At 45.4% G+C, this 22,379-nt stretch overlaps 1 protein-coding gene across 1 annotated transcript in view; it reads right to left on the bottom strand.

Moving 5' to 3' along the window:
• ABCG8 (ATP binding cassette subfamily G member 8) overlaps window positions 1–22,379 on the bottom strand; it is a 288,385-nt gene that overhangs the window by 206,615 nt on the left and 59,391 nt on the right. Inside the window, exon 3 of the mRNA XM_069608460.1 lies at window positions 20,717–20,955. Coding sequence (XP_069464561.1) covers window positions 20,717–20,955 — 239 coding nt within the window. The remainder of the gene's footprint in view (window positions 1–20,716; window positions 20,956–22,379) is intronic.

Consider the following 22,379-nt stretch of genomic DNA (forward strand, 5'->3'; position numbering starts at 1 on the left):
AAACATTCCCCTCTTTGCTCTTGAAAGGTGTATGAGGACTAGAGACAAACTCGTTCATTCTAGACACAGAACAGGGCACTCCCATGATACTATCACAGAATGTTAGAATCTACAGATATCCCCTATGATGGGCTATTTTCCCTGTTGTAATCATTCCGCTTATTATTTCACCAAGAAAGGCACTCAATTTTCTCATAATAACTTCAATGGACAATTTAAAAACATCACAAATTGCAACACCACGAACGTGATTTACATGATTTGTTGTCCGTGCTCTAAAGTATATATAGGTATGGCAGCGCATAAGATATGTGTCAGAATAATCAAGCACATATCAATAATACACAAAATTCTCCAGGCTCCACTGGTGAATCATTACATTGAACATAGTCACACAAAGAATGACCTAGAATGGGCAGTTATTGACAAGTTACAACCAGACATAAATAAATAATTATTCTATGCACAACCTGCTACTATGTACAAGATGGAGCAGTGGTGGCTTTTTAGTTTACCACACCCATTAGATAGGGCTTAACAAGGATATACACTTGCTCTTCCTGTTAGATTAAAGTTACATAATAGAGATCCAAGAGGGCAGCCAGCGTGGCCACCACAGCACAATTAGAGCTCTCTGTCTAGTCATAGGACAGGGATTCAACATGGCCAATAGAAATGCTGCCTCAGTAAGGATTGGACGTTCTAGTTTACATGTTTTATTAAAGTTACGCATAGATGAGGCCTTCACTATGAATACACGTAATCGAGTGAGCCGCTACTCAAGGGACTATGGTGCACACCAGACCCACAGGTCATATGTAAGTAATGCATGCAAGTAATGATAGTCACTATCCAGTACAAGTGTCCATGCCTGCATACATAGCGGGTCTACTAGAGACTGTGATGCAAACAAGCTAATATATTTCTGATATTATGTCAATTTTTTGAGGAGACAGGCATCTGGGAAATCATGGTGATCTACATTACCACTGCATCAAGGCACAAGATATTAACTTCACCCCATTTAACCTGTTCTTCTAAACATAAATGGTGTTGTTTTATAGGGAAACACTAATGAGAATGGGTGTTTTGCTTTCAAAATATTGTGCTTTGGGGACGTGTGTCATTTGAGATCCCCTCTAAACTACTCAAATGAATTTTGGGAAACAATGGAAATAGGACTTAAAACTGCACACAGCTAACACATGAAACATGAGTGTAATGGTACGTCATCCATCATTTTAAATGTTTTAAGCACATTGTTTTTGGAGCGCAGGAGACCTCTATGTGTAATAAGCCTTGAATTTTACATTGTAGATGTATCCAGACTACTATGGTTTTCTAGTGAAATAGAACCAAACCCTGAGGAAGGCTGGGCCAAGGAATTATGAGGCCATTTCAGCCAAAACCTAAGTTGGGGACAACCCAATAATGTGAGCACTACTTCGGCTCTTGGAGTTGGGTGGATTTACGCAACTCCCATTAAAATATGAACATTGACACATGGCAAATACAAAAGGGTCAAGCTTGAACCAATTCATGAATAATTGGATTTCAGGTGTATAACAGAAGTATATGTATGAATATTGATTGTGATTGTGTGTGTATGTGTCACGCTTACCTCTAGTGCCCCAGGAGGAGTGCCTGGTCCGGTCTGTTCCGAAGTGTTCCCCCCTCGCTGGATGCCTTCGCTCTGACGATTGCCCCAGTCCCTCCTTCCCCCAAAGGCCAGCTGGGGATTAACCTCCAGGGGACCGTGAGGTTGGGAGGGACTTGGGTGGTTTTGAGACTTCCGGGAAGTGGCGTTCTGGGGGTCGGGATGACCTAAAGGTAAGTATAAGGTAAGTACTGGTCCTTCTCTGCTTCTTCCCACCCCTTCTTTCAACCCCTCTAGCGCTTTGGTTGGCTTGCTGGCGCGTAGTGAGCATTGCTCACCGTATTGATTGTGATGAAGGTTGTGGTCCTCAGGTACGTATCCAGCTCCAGTTACTACACTGAAGATGCGTGGTCCAGACCGACTGCGACACACAGGATACACCAGGTGAACAGGTAAATTGCGGTTGCAACGCAGGTCCCACTCTCCAACTTGTCGAGGCGAAATTTCTTCTTTACTATAGCTGGCTATTCTTCTAATAATGTCTTTTTGTATTTTCCTTTCAGGAGCGGAACGCCCTATTGCCGACACATGAGTGGAGAGTCGCGGGAGTGGAGTCAGTCACAGAGTGCAGGTTAGTAGACTATGCACCGGGTCGGTAAACGGTTGAAAACAAAATGTGATCTCTCACAGTGTTCTTTAATTTCAGTTCCTCGGAAACAGCGGGCACCGCAGAATTCTGATAAAATTCAGTGAAAGCGAAGCTGAGGCGGTGAAGAGCCAATGTCCGGGATGAGCAACAGCACTTGCCGGTCTCTAGGTGAGGTTTGCGGTGGACGGAAACAGCGGCTTTACGAAGGCACGAAGATTCTTGCTTCAGGTGAGTGTCCAATGCGTCCCACCCACATGGAAGTCCTTTGCACGTGCGAAGAGAACAGGAGCAGTAAGCGAGACACTGCTCTTGTGGAAACCAGACGAAACGCTAAGCACAGGGTGCGGTCCTGGGTGTGGTTTTCTACCCTTGGGCCATGCCCTGGCAGCACTAGACTGCCAGGGGTGTTACTTCTTTGCACGTGTCTGGTGTCTTTTCGCACATGCCCAGCGTCCTCCTGGGCTCCACAATGGTCTCTCCCTTGGCGGGCACTTTGGCACGGGTTGAGGCCTTGCTCCCTCCTGCATCCTTGCGCAAGCCAGCCGCCAAACCTGTCCACCAGCTCCCTACTCTATCATGAGGGGAAACATCCCTTGCCCTGGCCTGACCACTCTGCGCCCGTGGTGGAATAGTGACAGCACTCCCCTCCAAAACCCCCCAAGGAGAGCCATCCCGGGTCCTGGCTTGTTGGAATAGTTGCAGTGAAATTGGGCCTCTAACCGTGGGGCATGAATGTGTTCTACTGGCTCCCATGTCCTGTCCAGAGTGCTGTATCCCTTCCAATCAACTAGATAATATAAACGCTGCCTGCTAATTTTGGAATCTTGGATGTCTTTTACTTCATATTCCTTCCCCTCCCCCACGACTTCTATTGGAGGAGGGTTAACCAAGGAATTTCGTGAGCCTGGGTGTACTGGTTTAAGCAGCGATACGTGGAAGACCGGGTGAATTTTCATGGCTGGGGGAAGCCCAAGTTTGAGCGCAACAGGGTTAATGATGGCCGTTACTGGGTAGGGACTGATGAACTTGGGGTGGAACCGTTTTGGGCCCAATAACCGAATATGCTTGGTTGAGAGCCAGACCTTGTCGCCCACTTGGTATTCCGGTGCTTCTTTTCGTCGTTTGTCGGCAAAGGTTTTTTTGGGCGTTTTTTGTTTCTTGCAGAGTCCTGGTGGCCTTTTTTAGGGTTTCTTGGATGCTGATATGCAGTGACGTGACTGCAGGCATTTCCACGGCCGTGGATGGATCGAGAGCTGTGGACCGTGGGTCCCGTCCATAAAGGAAGTAGAAAGGTGAGAACCCAGTGGAACTATGGATACTGTTGTTGTAGGCATATTCTGCTACCCAAAGAAGGTCTACCCAATATTCGTCCTGAGTGAACATGCACCGCAAATACTGTTCCAGGGTTTGGTGAGTTGTCCCAGTTTGACCATCCGTTTGCGGGTGATGGCTGGTGGATAGCCGGATGTCAATTTGGGCCTTGTCACAGCAATGCTTCCAGAATTTAGCTACAAATTGACTTCCTCGATCCGAAATGATGACTGAGGGGAATCCATGCACCCTCACAATGTTGGTTAAGAAAAGTATGCACAAGAGTTCCAGCGTTTGGTAGACCCTTCAGGGCGGCGAAGTGCAGCATTTTGGTTAGACGGTCCACGACCACCATGATGGTATTGTACCCATTACACGGAGGGAACTCCGTGATAAAGTCCAGGGAGATGGTATGCCATGGGGCTAGTGGTATAGGCAAGGGGTGGAGTAACCCTGATGGCTTAGTTTTAGGCATTTTGCTACAGGCACATACATCACAGGTCTTGATATAGTGAGCCACGTCCTTTTGCCACATAGGCCACCAATAATGTTGTTGAATCTTCCCTAGGTTTTTTGGTGCTTCCTGGGTGACCCGCTGTCGGTGTGTTGTGGTAGTTGCATAGAATTTCGCCTTGCATTTCCGCTTCTGGGGCATACAGCCACCCTTGGTAGTAAGGGAGCCCCCCTTCAATGGTCCTTTGCGGATCTTGGGGGACCCATTCTTGCAACTGCTCCGGTGTTAACGATTGCTTGATGTCGCTATATAGCTGGTCTAACGGAGGCAGCGTAGGACTGGTCAGATTCAGCAACTTACTCCCTGGGGTGATGGACACGGGCTATGGGATCGCATAGGCATCTCTTCCTTCTAGACTCCATCCAATGGGCGATAGTGTGTCGCCTTCCCATTATTGACTCCCGGGCGGAATGTGATGACAAAGTCGTATTCTGAAAGGAATTGGCCACACAGATGTTGCCATGGCAATTGGGCTTGCGTCGTTCACAGATACTGCAAATTCCGATTGTCAGTGTAAACCATGATGGTATGTCGCGCGCCTAGCAGATGGTGATGATGGCTAGCAGTTCCTTGTCGGTTATAGAGTAATTCAGCTCCGCCAGTGATTTTATTTTTTACCAAAACACCACAGGATGTAGGTGGGTGATCATTGGGTCCCTTTGAGATAATACCGCCCCCATCGCAACACTAGAGGCATCCGTCTCAACCACGAATGGCAGTTCGGGGTTTGGATGTTTCAAGATGGGCACTGTCGTGAATTGCGCCTTGAGTTGTTTAAAGGCTTGCTCCGCTGCCAGGGACCATTTAAAGGTTTTATGCTTTCTGAGCAGCGAGGTGATGGGGTGTGCGATATCCGAGAACCCGGCTATAAATCGTCTGTAGAAGTTAGTGAAGTCTAAGAAGCTTTGTACTGTCTTGATCGAGGTGGGTGAGGGCCAATTCAAAATCGCCTCAACTTTCCTGTTCCCTTTTGATACCTTGCAGGGTTAAGATGAAGCCGAGGAATTCCACTGTGGTCACATGGAAAAAACATTTCTCCAGTTTCGCATACAAGTGGTGCTGGTGGAGCTTTTCCAGGACGGCTCTAACGCGATGTGCATGCTCTTCTTCGGTGGCAGAATAGATTAATATATCATCAATATAGACCATGGCGCAGACATCCAATAGCTCCTATAGGACATCCGTCATGAAGAACAGGAGCATTACAGTATATTTGAACAGCCCATACTTCGTGCGAAAAGCTGTCTTCCATTCGTCCCCCTCTTTTATGGGGACTGAGTGGTATGGATCGCACAGGTCCAATGCGCCCCATCCACATGTAAGTCCTTTGCACGTACAAAGAGAACAGGAGCGGTAAGCGAGACACTGCTCTTGCGGAAAGCAGAAAAAAAGCTAAGCGCAAGATGCAGTCCTGGGTGTGGTTTTTTACCCTTGGGCCACGCCCTTTCAGCAATAGACTACCAGGGGCGTTATTTCTTCGCACGTGCCTGGCATCTCTTTGCACGTGCCTGGCATCCTCTTGGGCTCCACAATGGTCTCTGCCTTGGCGGGCACTTTGGCACGAGTTGAGGCCTTGCTCCTTCCTGCACACTTGCGCCAGCCAGATACCAAACCTGTCCACCACCTCCCTACTCTATCATGTGGGAAAACACCCCTTGCCCTGGCCTGACCACTCTGCGCCCGTGGTGGAATCGTGACAGCATCTGTTGACAGTCCCTGGGGGACATTTTCAGAGACAGTTTTCTATGACTGAAAAATGTTCATTGATTACAAAGAAAAGCTTTTTTACCCTAATGTGATGTTGTAGACTTTGTTTGCAATATTAAGACACATGAAATTATGTTTTTGGAGTACATGTACAATTTCTAATGAGATGATCAGCATGACATGATTATAATAATTGTGAAAAGCACACTTCCTCAATGTCTTTATTTGTAACAAAACTTTGATAGACAAAAATAAGGTCAGAAGATCTACTTTATTTGTTGTGCTCACTGTTCCCAGGTGTTCCTCTATGAAATCATTTTATGGATTCCCTGGAACATACTGGATGCGATCATTATGTACCATGAGTAAGTAATTTCATTTTAAGGTGAATTGTGCTGAAAGCAATATCTTATTTGAGCTCATAAGAGAGGCGGGAACATCTGTCCTCTTCCGGGCTACTCATGAATGAATGTATGACAGGTTGTGAGAATGATATGCAGTTGATTCATTTTAAATTGCCTAAAGAAATGAATGATTTGATTTACATTAAGCAACTGCGGTGGAAAGATTTACGAGGGCATTGGGGGTGTAACTATGCCTATTTAGAAAAATACATTCTGTGGCAGCATATGTAAAATTCTTCCCTAGCTGTCGTATTCCACCATCATATATCCTACGCTTTCCTGACAGGCATATTGCTAACATATACATGTTTTTGTATTTTAATCTTCTTCATACACAAAGTTGTGGGTGTAAGGACGGGTGTTGCAAGACGCGTATGTATTTGTCGCTGTCTTCAGACCTAATCTGTATTGAGACAATTAAGCCCTTATGCACAATTGTCCTGCTTATGGAGAAAAAATGAAACAGAACTTTAATCATTTTTTAATAATGTTATGATGTCATCTGATGCATTTTGGAAATGCTAAATGACCGGTAGACAGATTTCCCTGATGCTTGCTGTTGGTTTTTATTGTGAAACATTATTTTATCTTTTAAAAACGTATTTCTTTTCACGATTGTCTTAAGGTTTGTTATACACTTCAGCCATGCTTTTAAACCACTGCCAATGCTGTGTATCAACTACCCAGAGACTTTCCCAGACACTTTCATAATTGCCATGGATGTCCAATAATTGCCCAAACCCTCGCCCCACTGATTTCCATCATGTGTCCAGTTACTTGTGCAATTGTCATAGATTGCCATCAAATGCTCATATACTCACTCAAGTGCCTAACATTGCCAACAAATTCTCTGGTACATACCCCATTACTAATAAAATGCCCAGGTACTTGCTCCACTGCTGTGGTTTGCCGTCATATTCTCAGGTACCCGCCACATTGCCACTCATTGCCATTCAACTCGCAGGTAATCAATCACCCATCACCAAGTCATTTAATCAACTGCACATGTACTTGTCCTAATTCCAAAGATTGCCATTGAGTGCCCATGAGCTTGCCCCATTCCAAAGGGTGAGAGCAGCTACCCCATTAATCGCCAATTCCCAAGGATTTCCATTAGCTGTCTGGTACTTGCTCCGTTGCCAAGGATTTCCATCAACTGCCCAGGTGCTTTCCCCACTGCCAAGGATTGCAGGGATTGCAATCAAATGCCCAGGCACTTGCCCTCTTTACAATGAGTTCCATCAACTACCTATGTAGATGACCTATTGTCAAATATTGCACCCTACCTTCCAAATGCCCATATACTCTAAATAATTGGTGCGCTGTTGAGAAATTGCTCCCCGCCCACACACTGGCATTAAAGAGGATCCCTCTGTTGACATGAAAGTACGGTTGAAACTCCCTTTCTGACCTCACTTGTTACCTTGTTCCAGCTGACATTCACAGCAAAGGTGTGGTGTGGAGCACTGCAATGGGTAAGTATACTGCAGCACAGCTTTCGCAGCCCCACTGGCTTCACTGCTATTTGGAAACAGGAACGCGAAGAAAGCCAATGGAGTGTAACATCTCCCCCTCTTTTCCCCCCACTTCTTTTGTGATTAACAAAAGGGATCTGGGCTTGCCAGCTGAAGCAAAGCAAAGGCAGCAGGAGGCAGGCTTGGCATCCCATCTTTTACCTTGTTCCATCCAGCTCCTTCTCAATTCATGTTAAGAGAGTACACAAATCATATATTTTAAAGTTCATCAAAGTGTATTATTGTCATTGAAAGGTAAGACTAAATATTCCAGTGGTATACATACTTTTCCCCCTTTAGTTTACCTTTTAATATTCCATGACAAAATCCTATTTCTTTAATAGACAACCAGGTCCCGAATAATAACTATATTGGCCACAGAAATATACAAGTGCCAACCCAGCTCGGTCAACCTTTAGAGGCTATTGCTTTGGGTCCTGCAATTGCCACATCTCAAACCTCCATGACTAGTAATGTAGTACCACTTTGGTCTGGTTCTGAAGAAAAATCGGTTTTGTATAATAACCAAGATAATCAAATAAATATGCAAGCGCCCAGTTTGCTCTGTCAACAATCAAATGTCAATGCCTTGGGTTCTGCTACTATGACATATATATCAATTTGCTTTTGATTGCTAATACTTCTGTACCCACATTGCCAAATGGTACGAGTCAGGGATTACAGGGTGTGGTGCTCCCTCTTGGGAAATGGGTTAAACGTGTAGAGCTCAGCCCTTAATAGTTCTTTTTTACTCGACCTATGGCAAAAAAATCCTTTTTTAACCATCATCAGCACAGAAGATATGATCCGCATTGAATTACCTAGTGCTGATAGCCCTACTAACGGGGCCCTCATTGAATTTATTTCACCAGTGGGGGGCGCTGTTTGTGTAGCTACAAGATGGCCACTGCCTGAGACGGCTCTTCTCCAGCAATAAAAAAATCTATTCTTATAGTGGTGCGATCGGATTGCCACCATCAGTGTGGAATCGGCAAGAGGGAGCTGCGCTGCCCAGACCCACTTTCGCTGCCTTCCGTGGTGCTATTGGGAGGGATTGAGACACTGCGGTGTGGTGCTGAGCCATGATGCACGGGCGCGAACCGCCTTGTACTCCTGGGGTCAGGTGGCACGCACCGCTACAACTGGAGTGGACCCTGCTGTGATCCGGAGCATGTGAGTACACTCCCCCGGTGTTCTTCACTGTAGCCCAGATCCCTTCTGTGGCACCTCTCCCCTGCCGACCTGCCCTATGCCGCCGAGCCGCAGCCTTACCATGGCCCGGGGAGATTCATGGGGCTTGGGGTGGTCGGTGCTCCCGGACGTGCCGTGCCCCCTATGGCGCCCCTCTCGTGTGTGCTTCCTCTGGGCCGGCGGCCCGTTCAGGCTTCACTTTGGGCTGCGGCCCATTCCGGATGGTGGGAGAGACTTCCACTATACACCCGCTCCACACGGGGGCCTCAGCCAATCCCCCTGACCTGCGGAGAGAAGTGTGGCCTGTGCTGGCCGTGGGGGGCTAGCCTTGCAGACGGCCCTTGCTCCTGACTCCTCGGGGGGAGCTATCCTCTGCCTGTTCAGTGCTCTCATTCAAAGTAGCTGTTCTCTGTTGGGCTCCTCTAGGCACTGAAGTGGGCTGCAGAGGTGCTGTGGGCATACTAGACTTGGCTGCTATCTACGATCCTCCCTACACTACTCCTGCAACTTCCACGGTCATCCCCCATTGTCATCGCCTGAAGGTCACACGGCAGGATGGGGAATAATAAAAAGCAGGTGAAGCTGGACCAATTCGCACACCAGAGACTGCCCTCGCCTCCACCGACCACTTCCTCTACTGCGCCATTGATGTTTCCACTCTGAATCAAACTTTGTTGGCCCTGAAAAACAATACAGACAGCTTTGGCTCCAAAATACACATTAACATGCAGGGTTCAAAGATCTTCTATCCAAATAGACAAACTATGTGGCCGAAGGACAGAGGTGAAGCAGTGTATTGGCAATAACGAGGACAGAATAGGGTCCTTGCAGAGAGAGGTGGCAACCCTGCAGCAGTTAGTAATGATGATCTTGAAGGGAGATCACGCAGAAACAATGCCCCCATCGTGGGAGTGCCGAAATCAACTCACATCGTCAACATGGAGGTGTTTGCGGAAAAGCTGTTAATGGATGCACTTGATCACCCTCCAGTGTCCAACATGTTCCTAATTGAAAGAGCGCATTGCTCCCTTGTCCCAGGCTGCTCTCTGGGGCACCGGACAGGCCTATTGTCACAAGGATCCTTAATTATAGGGACAGAGACATCCTTCTTCGAACTGCAAGGGAAAAGGGTGAACTGCGGTATGACTCAGTGATCCTCACGCTCTTCCCGGACTTCATTCCACAGGGGCAGGAACAGTGGAAATCGTTCCAGGAAGTTAAAAACAGGCTCAGGAAGAAAAACCTCTGGTACGCCATGCTGTTTTCAGCTAAGTTCCAAATTATCCACGATGGCAAGACATGGTTTTTTAACACCCCTGCCTCTGCTGAGCGCTTTGTCTCTGAACTCCCCACCCTGTGCTTTACCAGGCAGCACAAAACGATTGACCCTGCCACACTATCTGGTTCCTCTCATCGTTCAGGGTTGGGTTGATCGTCGCTATAACTATCATTCATCGGTCCTAGTTCTCCTAATGGAGTGAAATGTGGATCCCTGTTCTCTACTGATTCCTGAGTCCCGAATTGTGATACTCAGTTGTGCCACGATAAGATGAAAATGTGTTGTTGCTGGTTCTCCGAGCTGTGTGGCCACAACCAGCAGCCCATCGACGCAGTCACTGCATCTTGTTTACTAAAAGTTAAGGTATTTAGTGGGTGGGAAGTATGCCGGTATGTTGGCGTTTCTGGCCTGGGTGAGGAGGGTACATGGGGGTGTTAGGTTTGCGGTGCATAAGTGATTATGCATTCTATAGAAACACTTGGTTGGGGGTGGAGCTTCCTCCTGGTGAGCTCCTGGGGCGGAGGCCCCACCCGTATTGAGGTGCCTGAGTTTCGGGCCATCATTTACACTACAACGATGGGCGAGACCTGAACTATAATGTCCTGGAATATCAGGGGAGCCACCAATAATAACAAATCTGTATGGTGGTTAACCATGCTAAATTACATAGGGTAAATGTTCTGTACCTACAGGAGACACACATTTCGAGGGATGACCCATTTCCACTGGCCAGGGTTTGGGGTGTGCATAGATACGGGGCCTCCTACTTTTGCCAGTCAAGGGGAGTGGTGATTTATATACATCAGTCCCTGAAGTTCCATCTGCATGACAGGATACACGACCCAGACGTTTCGTACACCTTGCTAGCTGGTGAATTTTTAGGATCAAAAATGTTGTTTATCAATCTATATGCTCCTAATGTGGAGTTTGTTCAGAATTTTGCTGCCATGCTTCATAAATTTGCTACCTACGAGGTTGTGTGGGTGGAGGAGTTTAACCTGGCAATGTCCCTGGATTTGGATCGATCCACAACCACACAGACTGCACTGCCCAGGGGCGGCCACGGCTTGTGCCAATATCGCAGACTCGTTGGGCCTGGTGGATGTATGGAGGTGTATGCATCCAAATGACAGGGAGTTTTCATTCTACTCTGGGGCACACAGCACTGCCTCCATGATAGACTATGTTATACTGTCAATCCCTTTGGTTGGTAAGGCGTTACAATTGAAAGTGCTACCCAGAACACTGTCTGATCATTCCCCAGTATTGGTTACAGTTTCTGTCACCAACATAGCACATCACCCTCCCGTTGGCAGTTTCGCCCGCAGGGTCTGGGGGATGTGGTATTCCAGGAGGGTATCTGGGGGGATATCCTTTAATACCTTTCGGCTTTCGGTCAATGCAGAATCAGTCCCTGACTATAGAATGGTGTGGGAGGCTTTTAAGGTGGTCATAAGGGGTTGGGGTGGGGTACTTAAGTCTTTGAGATCAACACTACGCCAACTGGAAAGAGAAATAAAGGAATTGGAACATACACAGACACAGGGAGGGGACCCACAGGTTGGTAAAAGGATTGCAGATAAACTTGTGCACATTCAGAAACAGCAGACAGGGAAGACAGGTTCTTGGGAGATCCGGTTTTGGTGACAAAATATGCTGAAGGTGGCAGACCCAGCTGTACTCTTTCATGGGCAATCCGTAAAGATAGGAGCCAGGGAGGGATTCTGGAGATTGCTGATCCGAACGGGCTTCCGGTATGTGATGCCAATGCGATTAATAAGATTTTCTGGGAGTACTATAACCTCCTATATTCCACCCAATTATCAGTCTCTCCCGGGGGAAATAGGGGCATACCTGGACCGTGTGGCACTGGGATGGCTAGACCCCACATTTGTGGATTTGATGAGGTCCCCCACCCTCCACTGAGGAAATCCATAGGGTTATCAGTAATCTCCCAAGTGGCAAGGCTCCAGGGCAGGACAGCATTCTATAAAGAATATGCAGACATCCTGGCCACACACTTATGTCTTATGTTTGAATTCTCTTTAGCCACGGGGCTCTTACCTCAATACACTAGGACAGCGGTAGTCACACTTCTCCTTAAATCTGGCAAAGACCCATCCAATTGTGCATCGTACAGACCTCTATCCCTCATTAATACAGATGATAAAATCCTAGCCAAATTGTTGGCCGATAGACTCCTTCCTCATATGGGAGCACTGGTTCTCCTGGACCAAGCAGGTTTTATCCTGGGTAGGACCACACAAAATCATCTCTGATGCCTCTTCACCATGATGCATAATGTACGTGAGGAGACCCCTGTAGTCGTGGCGGCCATTGACGCCTTCCTATTCGAAGTCCGATAGGTCCATCTACTTTACACACTGCCTCAGGCCTCGATCCTATCGAACCAACTGCTGTCGGACAGTATATCCCCAACGAGAGGAACGAGACAAGGTTGCCTCTTCTCCCCAATTGTTTTTGCCCTTGTGGTTGAACCTTTGGCATGAGCCATAAGAGACTTCCACTCACACAGAGGGGTGAAGATATACCCACACACATCGATAATCTCACTCTATGCAGATGATATACTTTTATATCAAGGATCCCAAACAGAGTCTACAACCGCTAGTACAGGAAATATCTGAATTTGGGAAGTTCTCAGGTTTACGTATTAATTGGTCAAAGTCCGAAATACTACCGATAACGCCAAGCGTACTCCCGGCTGACGTCGGTACTGAGTTCTGATGGTGTCGGGATGGCATGAGGTACCTAGGTATGATGTTCTCTACCTCCCCTTCCAGGCTCTTGGAAGCGAACTATGTTGCGACCCTTGAACAACTGGAACGTAAGGTTGACATCTGGATCAGGCTCCCACTGTCTCAGGTGGCGCACCTCGCCCTGGCTAAAATGGTGGTCGTCCCTAAGATGCTTTATATCTTCAACAATGTCTCATTAACTCCCCCTTCATGTTTCTGGAGACGCACCCGGTCACTGTTAACTAGGTTAGTATTAGCCAGAAAACAGGCACTCATTGCACTGGACACTTTGACACAGCCATACACGGCTGGCAGCCTGGATTACCCCAACCTTTACATATACTTTTTGGCAGCGCAGATCCAGTATGAGATTTGGTGGTGGCACCCCTTTGTGGAATTCCCACACACCAGATTGGAGAGAGTGGTGGCCTACCAGGACGACCTGAAGGGTACGCTATGGGGCTCCCCCAGACGAATGCCTAAAGAGGAAATACAACCCATCGACGTAACCCACTGGGCATGGGACCAGGCCCTCTCAGACACGGGTGTGAGTGGAAACTACCATTCTATTGTCCCGGGAGGATAGCTCAGCGGCAGCGTGCGCGTCTTGGAAGCAAGACGACACGAAGCAGCAACAGGTTCGATCCCCGGGTCCGCGCTTAGAAACCTCTGGGTGTTTAAGCGCGTTATAAATACGTAACTAAGACAAAAAAACACAATTACGCAACTAAGAATAACAAACAATTCCTGTAACAGCGCCTCGATGCCTGCGGGCTGTGTGAGCGCTTTATACATGTAAATAAATAAAATAAATACCACTCCAATTACGCTATATACTCGGTGCACAGAATTCAATTTACCTCTGAGGTGATATTTAGAAAGTAATTTTCTAAATTGGGTGTTCACGCTCTTGTGGATGTGGTCCTGGATGGCAAGTTTATACAATGGGACACCCTGAAGAATTGAGGTCCATGGAAGGTTGTGTCCATGCTACTCTATTACAGCCTGCGGGAGATGCTTCGGGGGCTTTGGGAAGATTTCACAAGGCCTCCCACCTCTTCTCCTCTCGCACAGTTTATGACGAACCCCCCTAGTCTCTTGGGCATAGTATCAGCACTGTATAAGGTTATAAAATCACTCCACACAACACCCCAGGGCAGGTTTATGGCCAGATGGGACAGAGTGCTACAAGATCTGCTAAGAGAGACCCAATGGTGGACGATCTGCATGATGAACCGGACGATTTCTATAAACTCCAGGTTCTGCCTTATACAGTTCAAGTACATACATCAATCGTATCTCTCTCCTGCACAACTGAATAAATACTACCCTGAGAGAACTGCTTCCTGTCCGGGGTGTGCCCTAGACCCAGCCGACTAAATGCACATGGTCTGGAACTGCATACATGTACAGATGTTTTGGAGGGGTGTATATGATACAATGGGTAGAATCATCCAGGAATGCCCACAAGATTCTCCTACAGCTTGGCTACTGGTGCTTTTTGACATTCCCCAAAAAATTGAGAGGAAACTGTTAGCAAGGGCCTCTGTGGTCACCAGGGCCCTAATATCCAAAACGTGTAAGAGAGCAAGGCCTCGCTCGGTGGAGAAATGGTTTAGTATGAGAAGCTGTGAAACCCAAGAAGCAATGTATGTGGCACCCCTCCCTGGTGGGATGAAACTGTGCGATTATTGGGTCACCTTTTGTTCATATGTCCTTACCAATGGAGATCCCACAGTCTCATGATTGACTCCCGGTGGTAGGGTAATGCTGGGGTTAACACTGAGTGTGCCTAGAATACCGGAGGAGATCGGAATGGGACCCCCGCGGACTATGTGTTAGCCTGTATCATGATATGCAAAGGTTTATGGATTGCTACTGTCCTGTACAGCAATCGCCTCTTCCTTCCAGTGTCCTGTGGATAATGTAATGTTGTATCTATCACTGATTGCTCTGTATGGTGTGGGTTATAGGGTGCGTTAGGGTGGGAGGGACTGGGAACGTTTTTGCTGACTCGGTGGTAGTTGCATTACTGAGCACCTGTATCTCGGGCTTAAATAAGATTGGGTTTTGAGCTCACAGTATGTAGGAAACATACTACAGCATCATAAGTGTATCTAATAATATTACCATGACATCCAATTCTCCCCACACCACTTCCCTAGAGATTCTGACCACTGAAAGGTCCAGCCTCTGTGCACCTTTAGAAAAAACTAGGGAAGTTGAGAAGGGGAGTAAGCAGGCAGTACATTGGATATCAGATACGTTGTGTACTAACAAGAATTGACATTCCCATTCCATGAAAAGTATTGGTTGGTTATGCTGGAATACTAGAGGACATTGTTCCTTTTTGTTTTATCCGGAGGGTTACTCTTATCACTAGTAGTGAGGATTTTATGTTACAAGAAACCTGGCTGACCAAAGAATTTAATATCAATGGATTTCAAGTGCTCTGCCGCCCTGCAATGCGTAAATCCAGAGGTCGCCCCATGGGGGGGGAGTCTATCTATTGGCACTGGGGTTAAATTTAAATGAAAATCTTTTGTTTCCAGTGCCATATCGACCTATGTACTCCCAGCTGTAATCTACAACCCTTAATGCTTGCAAGCGCAAATATTGGTAATACATATATACGACCCTCCTGAAGGTACGAGCTCAAATTGCATCCAGAGTGTTGTTGATGGGCTATTAACATCTTGGTTAGAGCTATGTCCTAGCAGGAAGATCATTCTATCTGGGTGTTTTAGTTCCTCCATACCTTATACCCATCCAGCTATCAAAGGCAGATCTGTTTCTAATAGCTCACTGGGTGGTATGCATGGTAAACATACACCTAGAAATATTAAATGGGGTGTGCTAATAGGCTCTGTGAGAAACCTGAAGGTGACTCACTTTCTAGTCCACGGGGATCTGTCATCCAGGTGGCCAGGACATGGCCATCAATACTGGATCCAGTTCCTGAGGGTGGACCAGTGCAGGAGGATCACCTGGTTGGGGTGTCCTCTGGGAGTGGAAGTGGGATACCAACAGATGAGACGCGGTACCCCCTTCCTTATAAGACCTTTTCCCCATCCTACCTTGTAGGATATTCAGAAGCCCTAGCCTGCCATCCCCTTTCCGACACTAACACTTTCTTACACGCTTGCTACCGTCGTACTGTCCTTGACTCTAGTGAAAAGAAACGACAAGGAGTTCAGCGCAGCCATTGAGTCGGAGGGAGAACCGATAATAGGCCAAGCTGTGTTGAGCCAAGGTTGCAAACAGCAACATGATTTGAACAAAGGAAATACCTGTTACTGAACTTTTAAAACCCTGGGAATTACCAGCTGCAGAGTGGTACGGTGCCACATGGGCGCTTATTCAAAAGACTCTGATTCGCCCCCTTTTGTTAAAATTACAAATACCAAGAGGCCCTAGGAGAGCCTGACATAGGAGGTGAAATTAGTCATACAAGGGTCATGTAAAACCGATTGTACAGTCGAAGGTTTTTGGCCCATAACTAAGAGGAAAGAAATCTAAGGGAAGTGAATCCTGCATTGTGAGAAAGCAGAGTGAATTGTGTAACTGGCAAATGTGAAGTCGGCTGAGGGATGCCTGCAAAGCGGGGTGAAGTACGATAACCCTGTGAACCATGTGTTGACAAGATTGAACCCGGCTGAGGGAAGTCCACAGTGAAAGTTTGTTTAAAAGGACATTGAGACTCATGAATGCTACAGGTAAAGGGATTTTGAATAAAAGGCTGTAGTGAACCCGACGGAGGGAGGCTAACATTCAAGAGGATCAGAGCCCAGTTGAGAGGGGTCCAGAGGTGAAGAGTCATCACCCAATGTAAAGAATAAGGAAAGGAACTTTTGTTCTGTTATTGTTGACACATTAGGCCCTCAGCAGCAAGAGACTTTGTAGAAAAGAGACTTCACCACCGAAAGTCCTGATATCGCTGAAAGGAACTGTAACTTTGTGCTGGAGAAGCCCAGGAGCGTCCTGTGCTAGAGAGTCCTGCCTTGTTCCATGCTAAAACCGTGGGGAAGGGAGACCCCGGCAATAACAGCCTGACTTATCATTTTGTGAACACTTCTTTCTTTTCTGGTGAATAGTATCTCACACTATTTTTGTAACTTAGCGGTAAGGATTGGCAATAGCTTTTTTAGTATAGGCCCTTTTTATTTGACAAGACACCACTAGGACTGCCTTATTATTATTTGATGGTCGTAGCTTGCTCCCACCTTAGATTTAGGTTTGCATTAGACATTTATACAGTTTAATGAACACCCTTGAACTATGATCACTTGTGTCTGTCTTTACTGTTGCCACAATGAGTTCCTTACAGCTCACATCATCTGTCTTGTTTGAATAATAAGGGCCACTGAAATAACTTGTCACGTACCATCTGGACAAATGGGCGCTCTTCTTCCTGCTTGGGTTATGTTTTCAGTGTAAATGAAACAAGCCTGAGATGAAGTGAGCTGACACTGAACCACGCCAATCTCAGTGATCATGCTATTCTTAGCTCGTCATTGAGGTAGGACACTCCCAGTAGCCTGAAATATACAGATATAAAGGTAACAGTCAACACCCAGGGTAATCGTATTATCTGGACAGAGCAGATTGTAAAGATTTTGACTAAATATATTGCTGATACAAAGCCTACTTTGTTGGAATGGTTAAACCATCATAATTGCGATTTTAGGAAGTTAATGAATGGTTTGGGCAAACTACTATGCTTCAATTGTAAGGTAGACAAGAGTTGTGGTGCTCGTAAAGGTCCTTTCGGTATTCTATTTCAACATAAAAGAAGGGACTATCGTCGGGCCAGAGCATGGGTCAGAAAAAACAAGTTACTTACAGTAGTGGAAAAAGGGAGGCAGCTATCCAACATTTGTACTCATTATAAGAACTGGCTTAAGGCGCATAAATCCTCAGTCACTAATGCCAATTGTATGCTCCTCTTTAAACTTCTGCAGAGTAATGACAGTAACAAATCTTAGTCTTTGATCAGGAATTAGACCGCCGGTTGTTTCTCCCAGTAAGACAATGTTATTTCTGAGATTGAGTGTACTGCAGCGATAAAAGATTTATAATGTGACTCCCAGAATAGCGCCTCCAGTGTAGAGTATGTCCCCCTACATCTAGTGAGGAGTTTTTTTTCAATATTGAGGATATACTCATCATTATCAAGGGACTAAAGAAATCTAGGGCCCCTGATCCTGATAGTATAGCAAACACAGTAATTAAAGTTAACTCCAATTTCTGGGCCATTACTTTGGAGCGCCTCTTCCGAAGCATCATATAATTCCTCTCAGCTGGTGGGAGTTTATATTGATTACTGTGTTTAAAAAAGCCGATAGGAATAACCCTGATAATTATAGGCTCCTAGCCATGTTGGACAGTAGTCAAAAGATCTTTGCAATGATGCCTTTAAAAAACTCAACAAATGGGTTGAGGAAAAAGGGTTGCTCCATAAACTCCAAACTAGCTTCCAAAAAGAACACGCAACTGCTCTGAATATCTGTGCCCTCCATAGCCTAATGACCGAGGTAGTTTGTAATAAGGTTAAAGAACTGTACCTATGCTTTGTAGACTTCACTAAGGCTTTTGATTCAGTTTTTCGCACATGTCTCTGGGAGAAATGATGTACTTGGGGAATCGATGCAAGGCTAATGTATTTCATTAAAACATTATACACGGATACCTCAGTATTAGTGTGTGTCAACCAGGAGGGCCAATTAACTCAACCAATCCCCACTAATAGTGGTTTAAAGCAGGGGTGCATTCTTGCACCACTGCTTTTTAACTTGTAAGTATCTGACCTGGTCTCCGTGATTAGAGCAGTACAACCTTTACGTCCCATCTTGGGGTGTGGCCCAGTAGCATGGTTTGGATATGCTGATAATACCATGCTGCTGGATCACATTCCGATTGGTCTATAAGGCTCCATTGATGCGTTGCCTTCATATACTAAAGACAATAGTTTAAACATTTACGAAAATTGTACAGATTGGCTCTGGCACTCGGAACAAAATCTCCTTCTCTTGTAAGTTGGATGGAGTTCCCCTCGAGGTGGTGGAGAGTTATATTTATCTCGGGGTTCCTATTAAGTCTTTTCCCTGAGGCAGGTTTTATGGTGATTTTATCATGGCCAAAGTTCTAAGGAAGTGGTTGGTTTAAAAAAAAAATGTATCAGTAATAAGGGCGGTCTTAACATAGGGTCTAATTTCCATATACAAGACCAGTATCGTTCCTGGGATACTTTATCGTAGTATCCCTCTTCCTGAATCAAGAAGGAAACGGTTGGAGATTCTGGAGGGAAAAATGTTGGGCTCAATTTTAGGTGTACCATCCTCGGTACCAGTTGAAGCTCTAAGGGTCGAACTGTGCCTTTCCTCACTAAGATCTATTAGGTTACTCCAGGGATGTAAATTTGTTTCATCCCTCCATCCGCTATACCGGCATGCTGGCCGTCTCCTGGGGCTGATTGCAAAGCACTATCATTAGACTAAAACCAACCCTTTCTTATCTGAGCTTCGGGGCATGACTATGCAATATTTGGCTAACATCGGACTAACTATGGAAGAACTAATCGACTCTCCGAATGCACTTACAACATTGAAAATAAAAGCAGCATATGGGATATGGATGCTAATCTTTGAAAATTGAACAATAAGAGAAACTACGCAATATTTGCTAGCAAAGGTTTCCATTCTAATCTCCTGTGTACTTATTTAGTCAAGTCTTGCAGCACACAGCTAAATAGATTTATTACTTATACGATGTTCAACATTCTCCCGACCAGGGAACATACAGGTTGTTGGATGGGGACTCCTTACGACGAAAGACTGTGCTGTCTGTGTAATTACTCTATTACTCTCATTCTCACTGGCAGCCCTAAATTGGCTAACGCCTATATGAAAGGGTATGCATCCTTGTTTCCCAACATGGAATTTATAGTCAGATCAATTCTGGAATGTTATATATGGTGTTGAATTAATTGTAAAAAACATCTTCTGCCTTTTTTATCTGCAATGAGGCTCTGCAAATATTGGAATATATTTGGTACTGTGAACTATCCAGTGCTATGACCTTTTTTATATGAATCTCCATATTTGACTTAAATTGTTTGTATTTTATTGGCGTTAAAGGTATTTGTTTTACATATCAAACAGTTTTTATTCCGATATGTAGTTTTGAAATAGGTTTTAGTTGATGTGTTATGTTCTTTGTACACTACTGGAAATTCTGTGTATGGATGAAATCATTTCTGCTGATTTTTTTATGTGTCTGTATTAAGGAATAATGCTTTCATCTGTCTGTAATATATGTGCTAAAGGTTTTTATTAATTAACCAATGCACAATAAATACATTTTTTTAAAAGAATAGGCTACAATGGGAAATTTGAAAGATCTACAAATCCTAAATCTGACTGATTTGGCATATTGGATCAGGCGTTATTCCATCAGACAACTTCTGCATGTTATGTTTAGATCTTTTGTAAGCGGGTGCGTCTTTTAGTTTACACATGCACTCTTCCTCCAGCTTAACTGAAGTAAACGGGTGAACTGAAAACAAACTGCTGTTGCTTGCTCAATTCCAAGTTCTTCTTTTATTGAGGATATTAAAGTCTGTTGATGTTTAGGTCTTCTGGCTGGAACTACTTATGTGGGGACTAAAACCCAAAGTTGGCTGGTAGGGTCAATGAATAGTGTGCATTAAACTGTAATAATTCAGAAATCATTTGCAAGGCTAAGAAATCTCTTAGTCTGCAAATAAATACTGTAATTTAGCAAGAGACATACCCTTCTTTCTCTTTGCTCTTCCGAGAACGTGCGAGGAAGGCGTAGTTTAGCCACAAAGGACAATGTTTCTCTGACCGTCAGGTTTGGTAGTAAGCGGTCATCTTGCCGCACGTGGGCCACACATTTCTTAATCAGCTGCGGCGTGCTGAGCTTCCCATTGATTAATATCTGGCCGGACTTAATCTTGCCACCTTCATCCTTACAGGTGATGATATCCAGCAAGGAAGTCTTCCCGCCACCTAGAACAAGGGTAAGATGTAAGAAGCATGATCAAAACATTGCAATGCAAAATATATATCTGAAGATGTGTTGTATGTCAACCAGAACTTTTAGTTGACATACAAAGGTCTGTGGTGAAAGAAGGCAGTCAATATTTGAGCAAGAAGCTAGGTAGAGTTCTCCGGCAATCTGTTTTTTAAGTCTGAGAAGAAAATTGAAGACAAAGAAGCAAATGTATTTGTAAAAGTCCAAATGTGGCAGAGGAAGAGGAGGGAAGGACTCGGGAGACATTCCATGAAAATATCAATAATATTTGCTTCCCATGCCCCACAACTGGAAGTTATATTTTGTATTATTGTTATTATTAGGGTATTTATTGCGCACTGACCTAGCTTTGGGAAGCAACAGAGCACTTTACAATCAATATTTTAAACACAGTGGAGCTCATTCTGCTCCTAAACATAATTTGATGACGGGGAATGTTATGTTAACACTGCCATGTAAATGGATGCCCGCCATAACATTTTCGTCCTTTGCACGATAGAGTGCAGAAGTGCAGGGAAAAAGGCAGCATACACATGTGGGTATGCCGCCTTTTGCCCTGCACGTTTGCACTTTGCCATGTGAGTAAACACAGCCTGACATGTTTACTTTTAAATTTGTGAGCATCGCATGGCAAGCAGCGCCCACAATTACAATTAAGCATGTCGGACAGGGTTTAATTGTAATTGTAAACTCTGCCTGCCATGTAAGCTTTGCAAGCAGCCTTTACAATGGATTCCTATGGGATTTGCCTGCTTTATGATGTGCATAAAGCCGGTGGGCCCCATAGGGATGTTGGGAAGGAGAGAAGGTCTTCCCACCCCCCTAGGTGATACTGAATTAAGAAGTAAATGCTAAGAGAGCACGTCCAGCGAGCAGGAGGGTGCATGTAGAGGAGGGTGCACGATCATCATAGTGCAAGGACCTCATACCCCCAACCATCCTCACATGAGAAATACAGCTTTGCCATGCTTTCATCCCATGACCCCTGCATGCCACAGCATGATCCAAACCCAGACCACCGACCATAAAACTTTCACAGCCCTCAATCGATCATTAAGATCAGAAGGCAAGACTATTGCGCCTTCAGGAATGGGTCACGTGATTTGTGCAGCGATGTACAGGGTGGCATCAGAATTATAGCCTAAAACTAAGGTGAGGGACCTTGGGAGTTGCTGATCTGTCTGGGAGTGAGTGAAGTGTGTGTGAGGTAGTGTGACCTCAGCTCTCCCCCGAGCCCATCTACCAGGTGCATTGTTACCATGATAGAATAATATTGTTTGTCAGAGTAGCGAATTAATTGTTAGGTCAGCTCACCGCAGATGACGAACCCAGCAGCAGCTACATGAACGGAGATGTACAAATGAAGATGGACCAATGACCTGGCATCCCATATGGAGCA

Source organism: Ambystoma mexicanum, chromosome 4q (genome assembly GCF_040938575.1).
Source record: "Ambystoma mexicanum isolate Mex_15411 chromosome 4q, UKY_AmexF1_1, whole genome shotgun sequence".
Lineage (NCBI taxonomy): Eukaryota > Metazoa > Chordata > Amphibia > Caudata > Ambystomatidae > Ambystoma > Ambystoma mexicanum.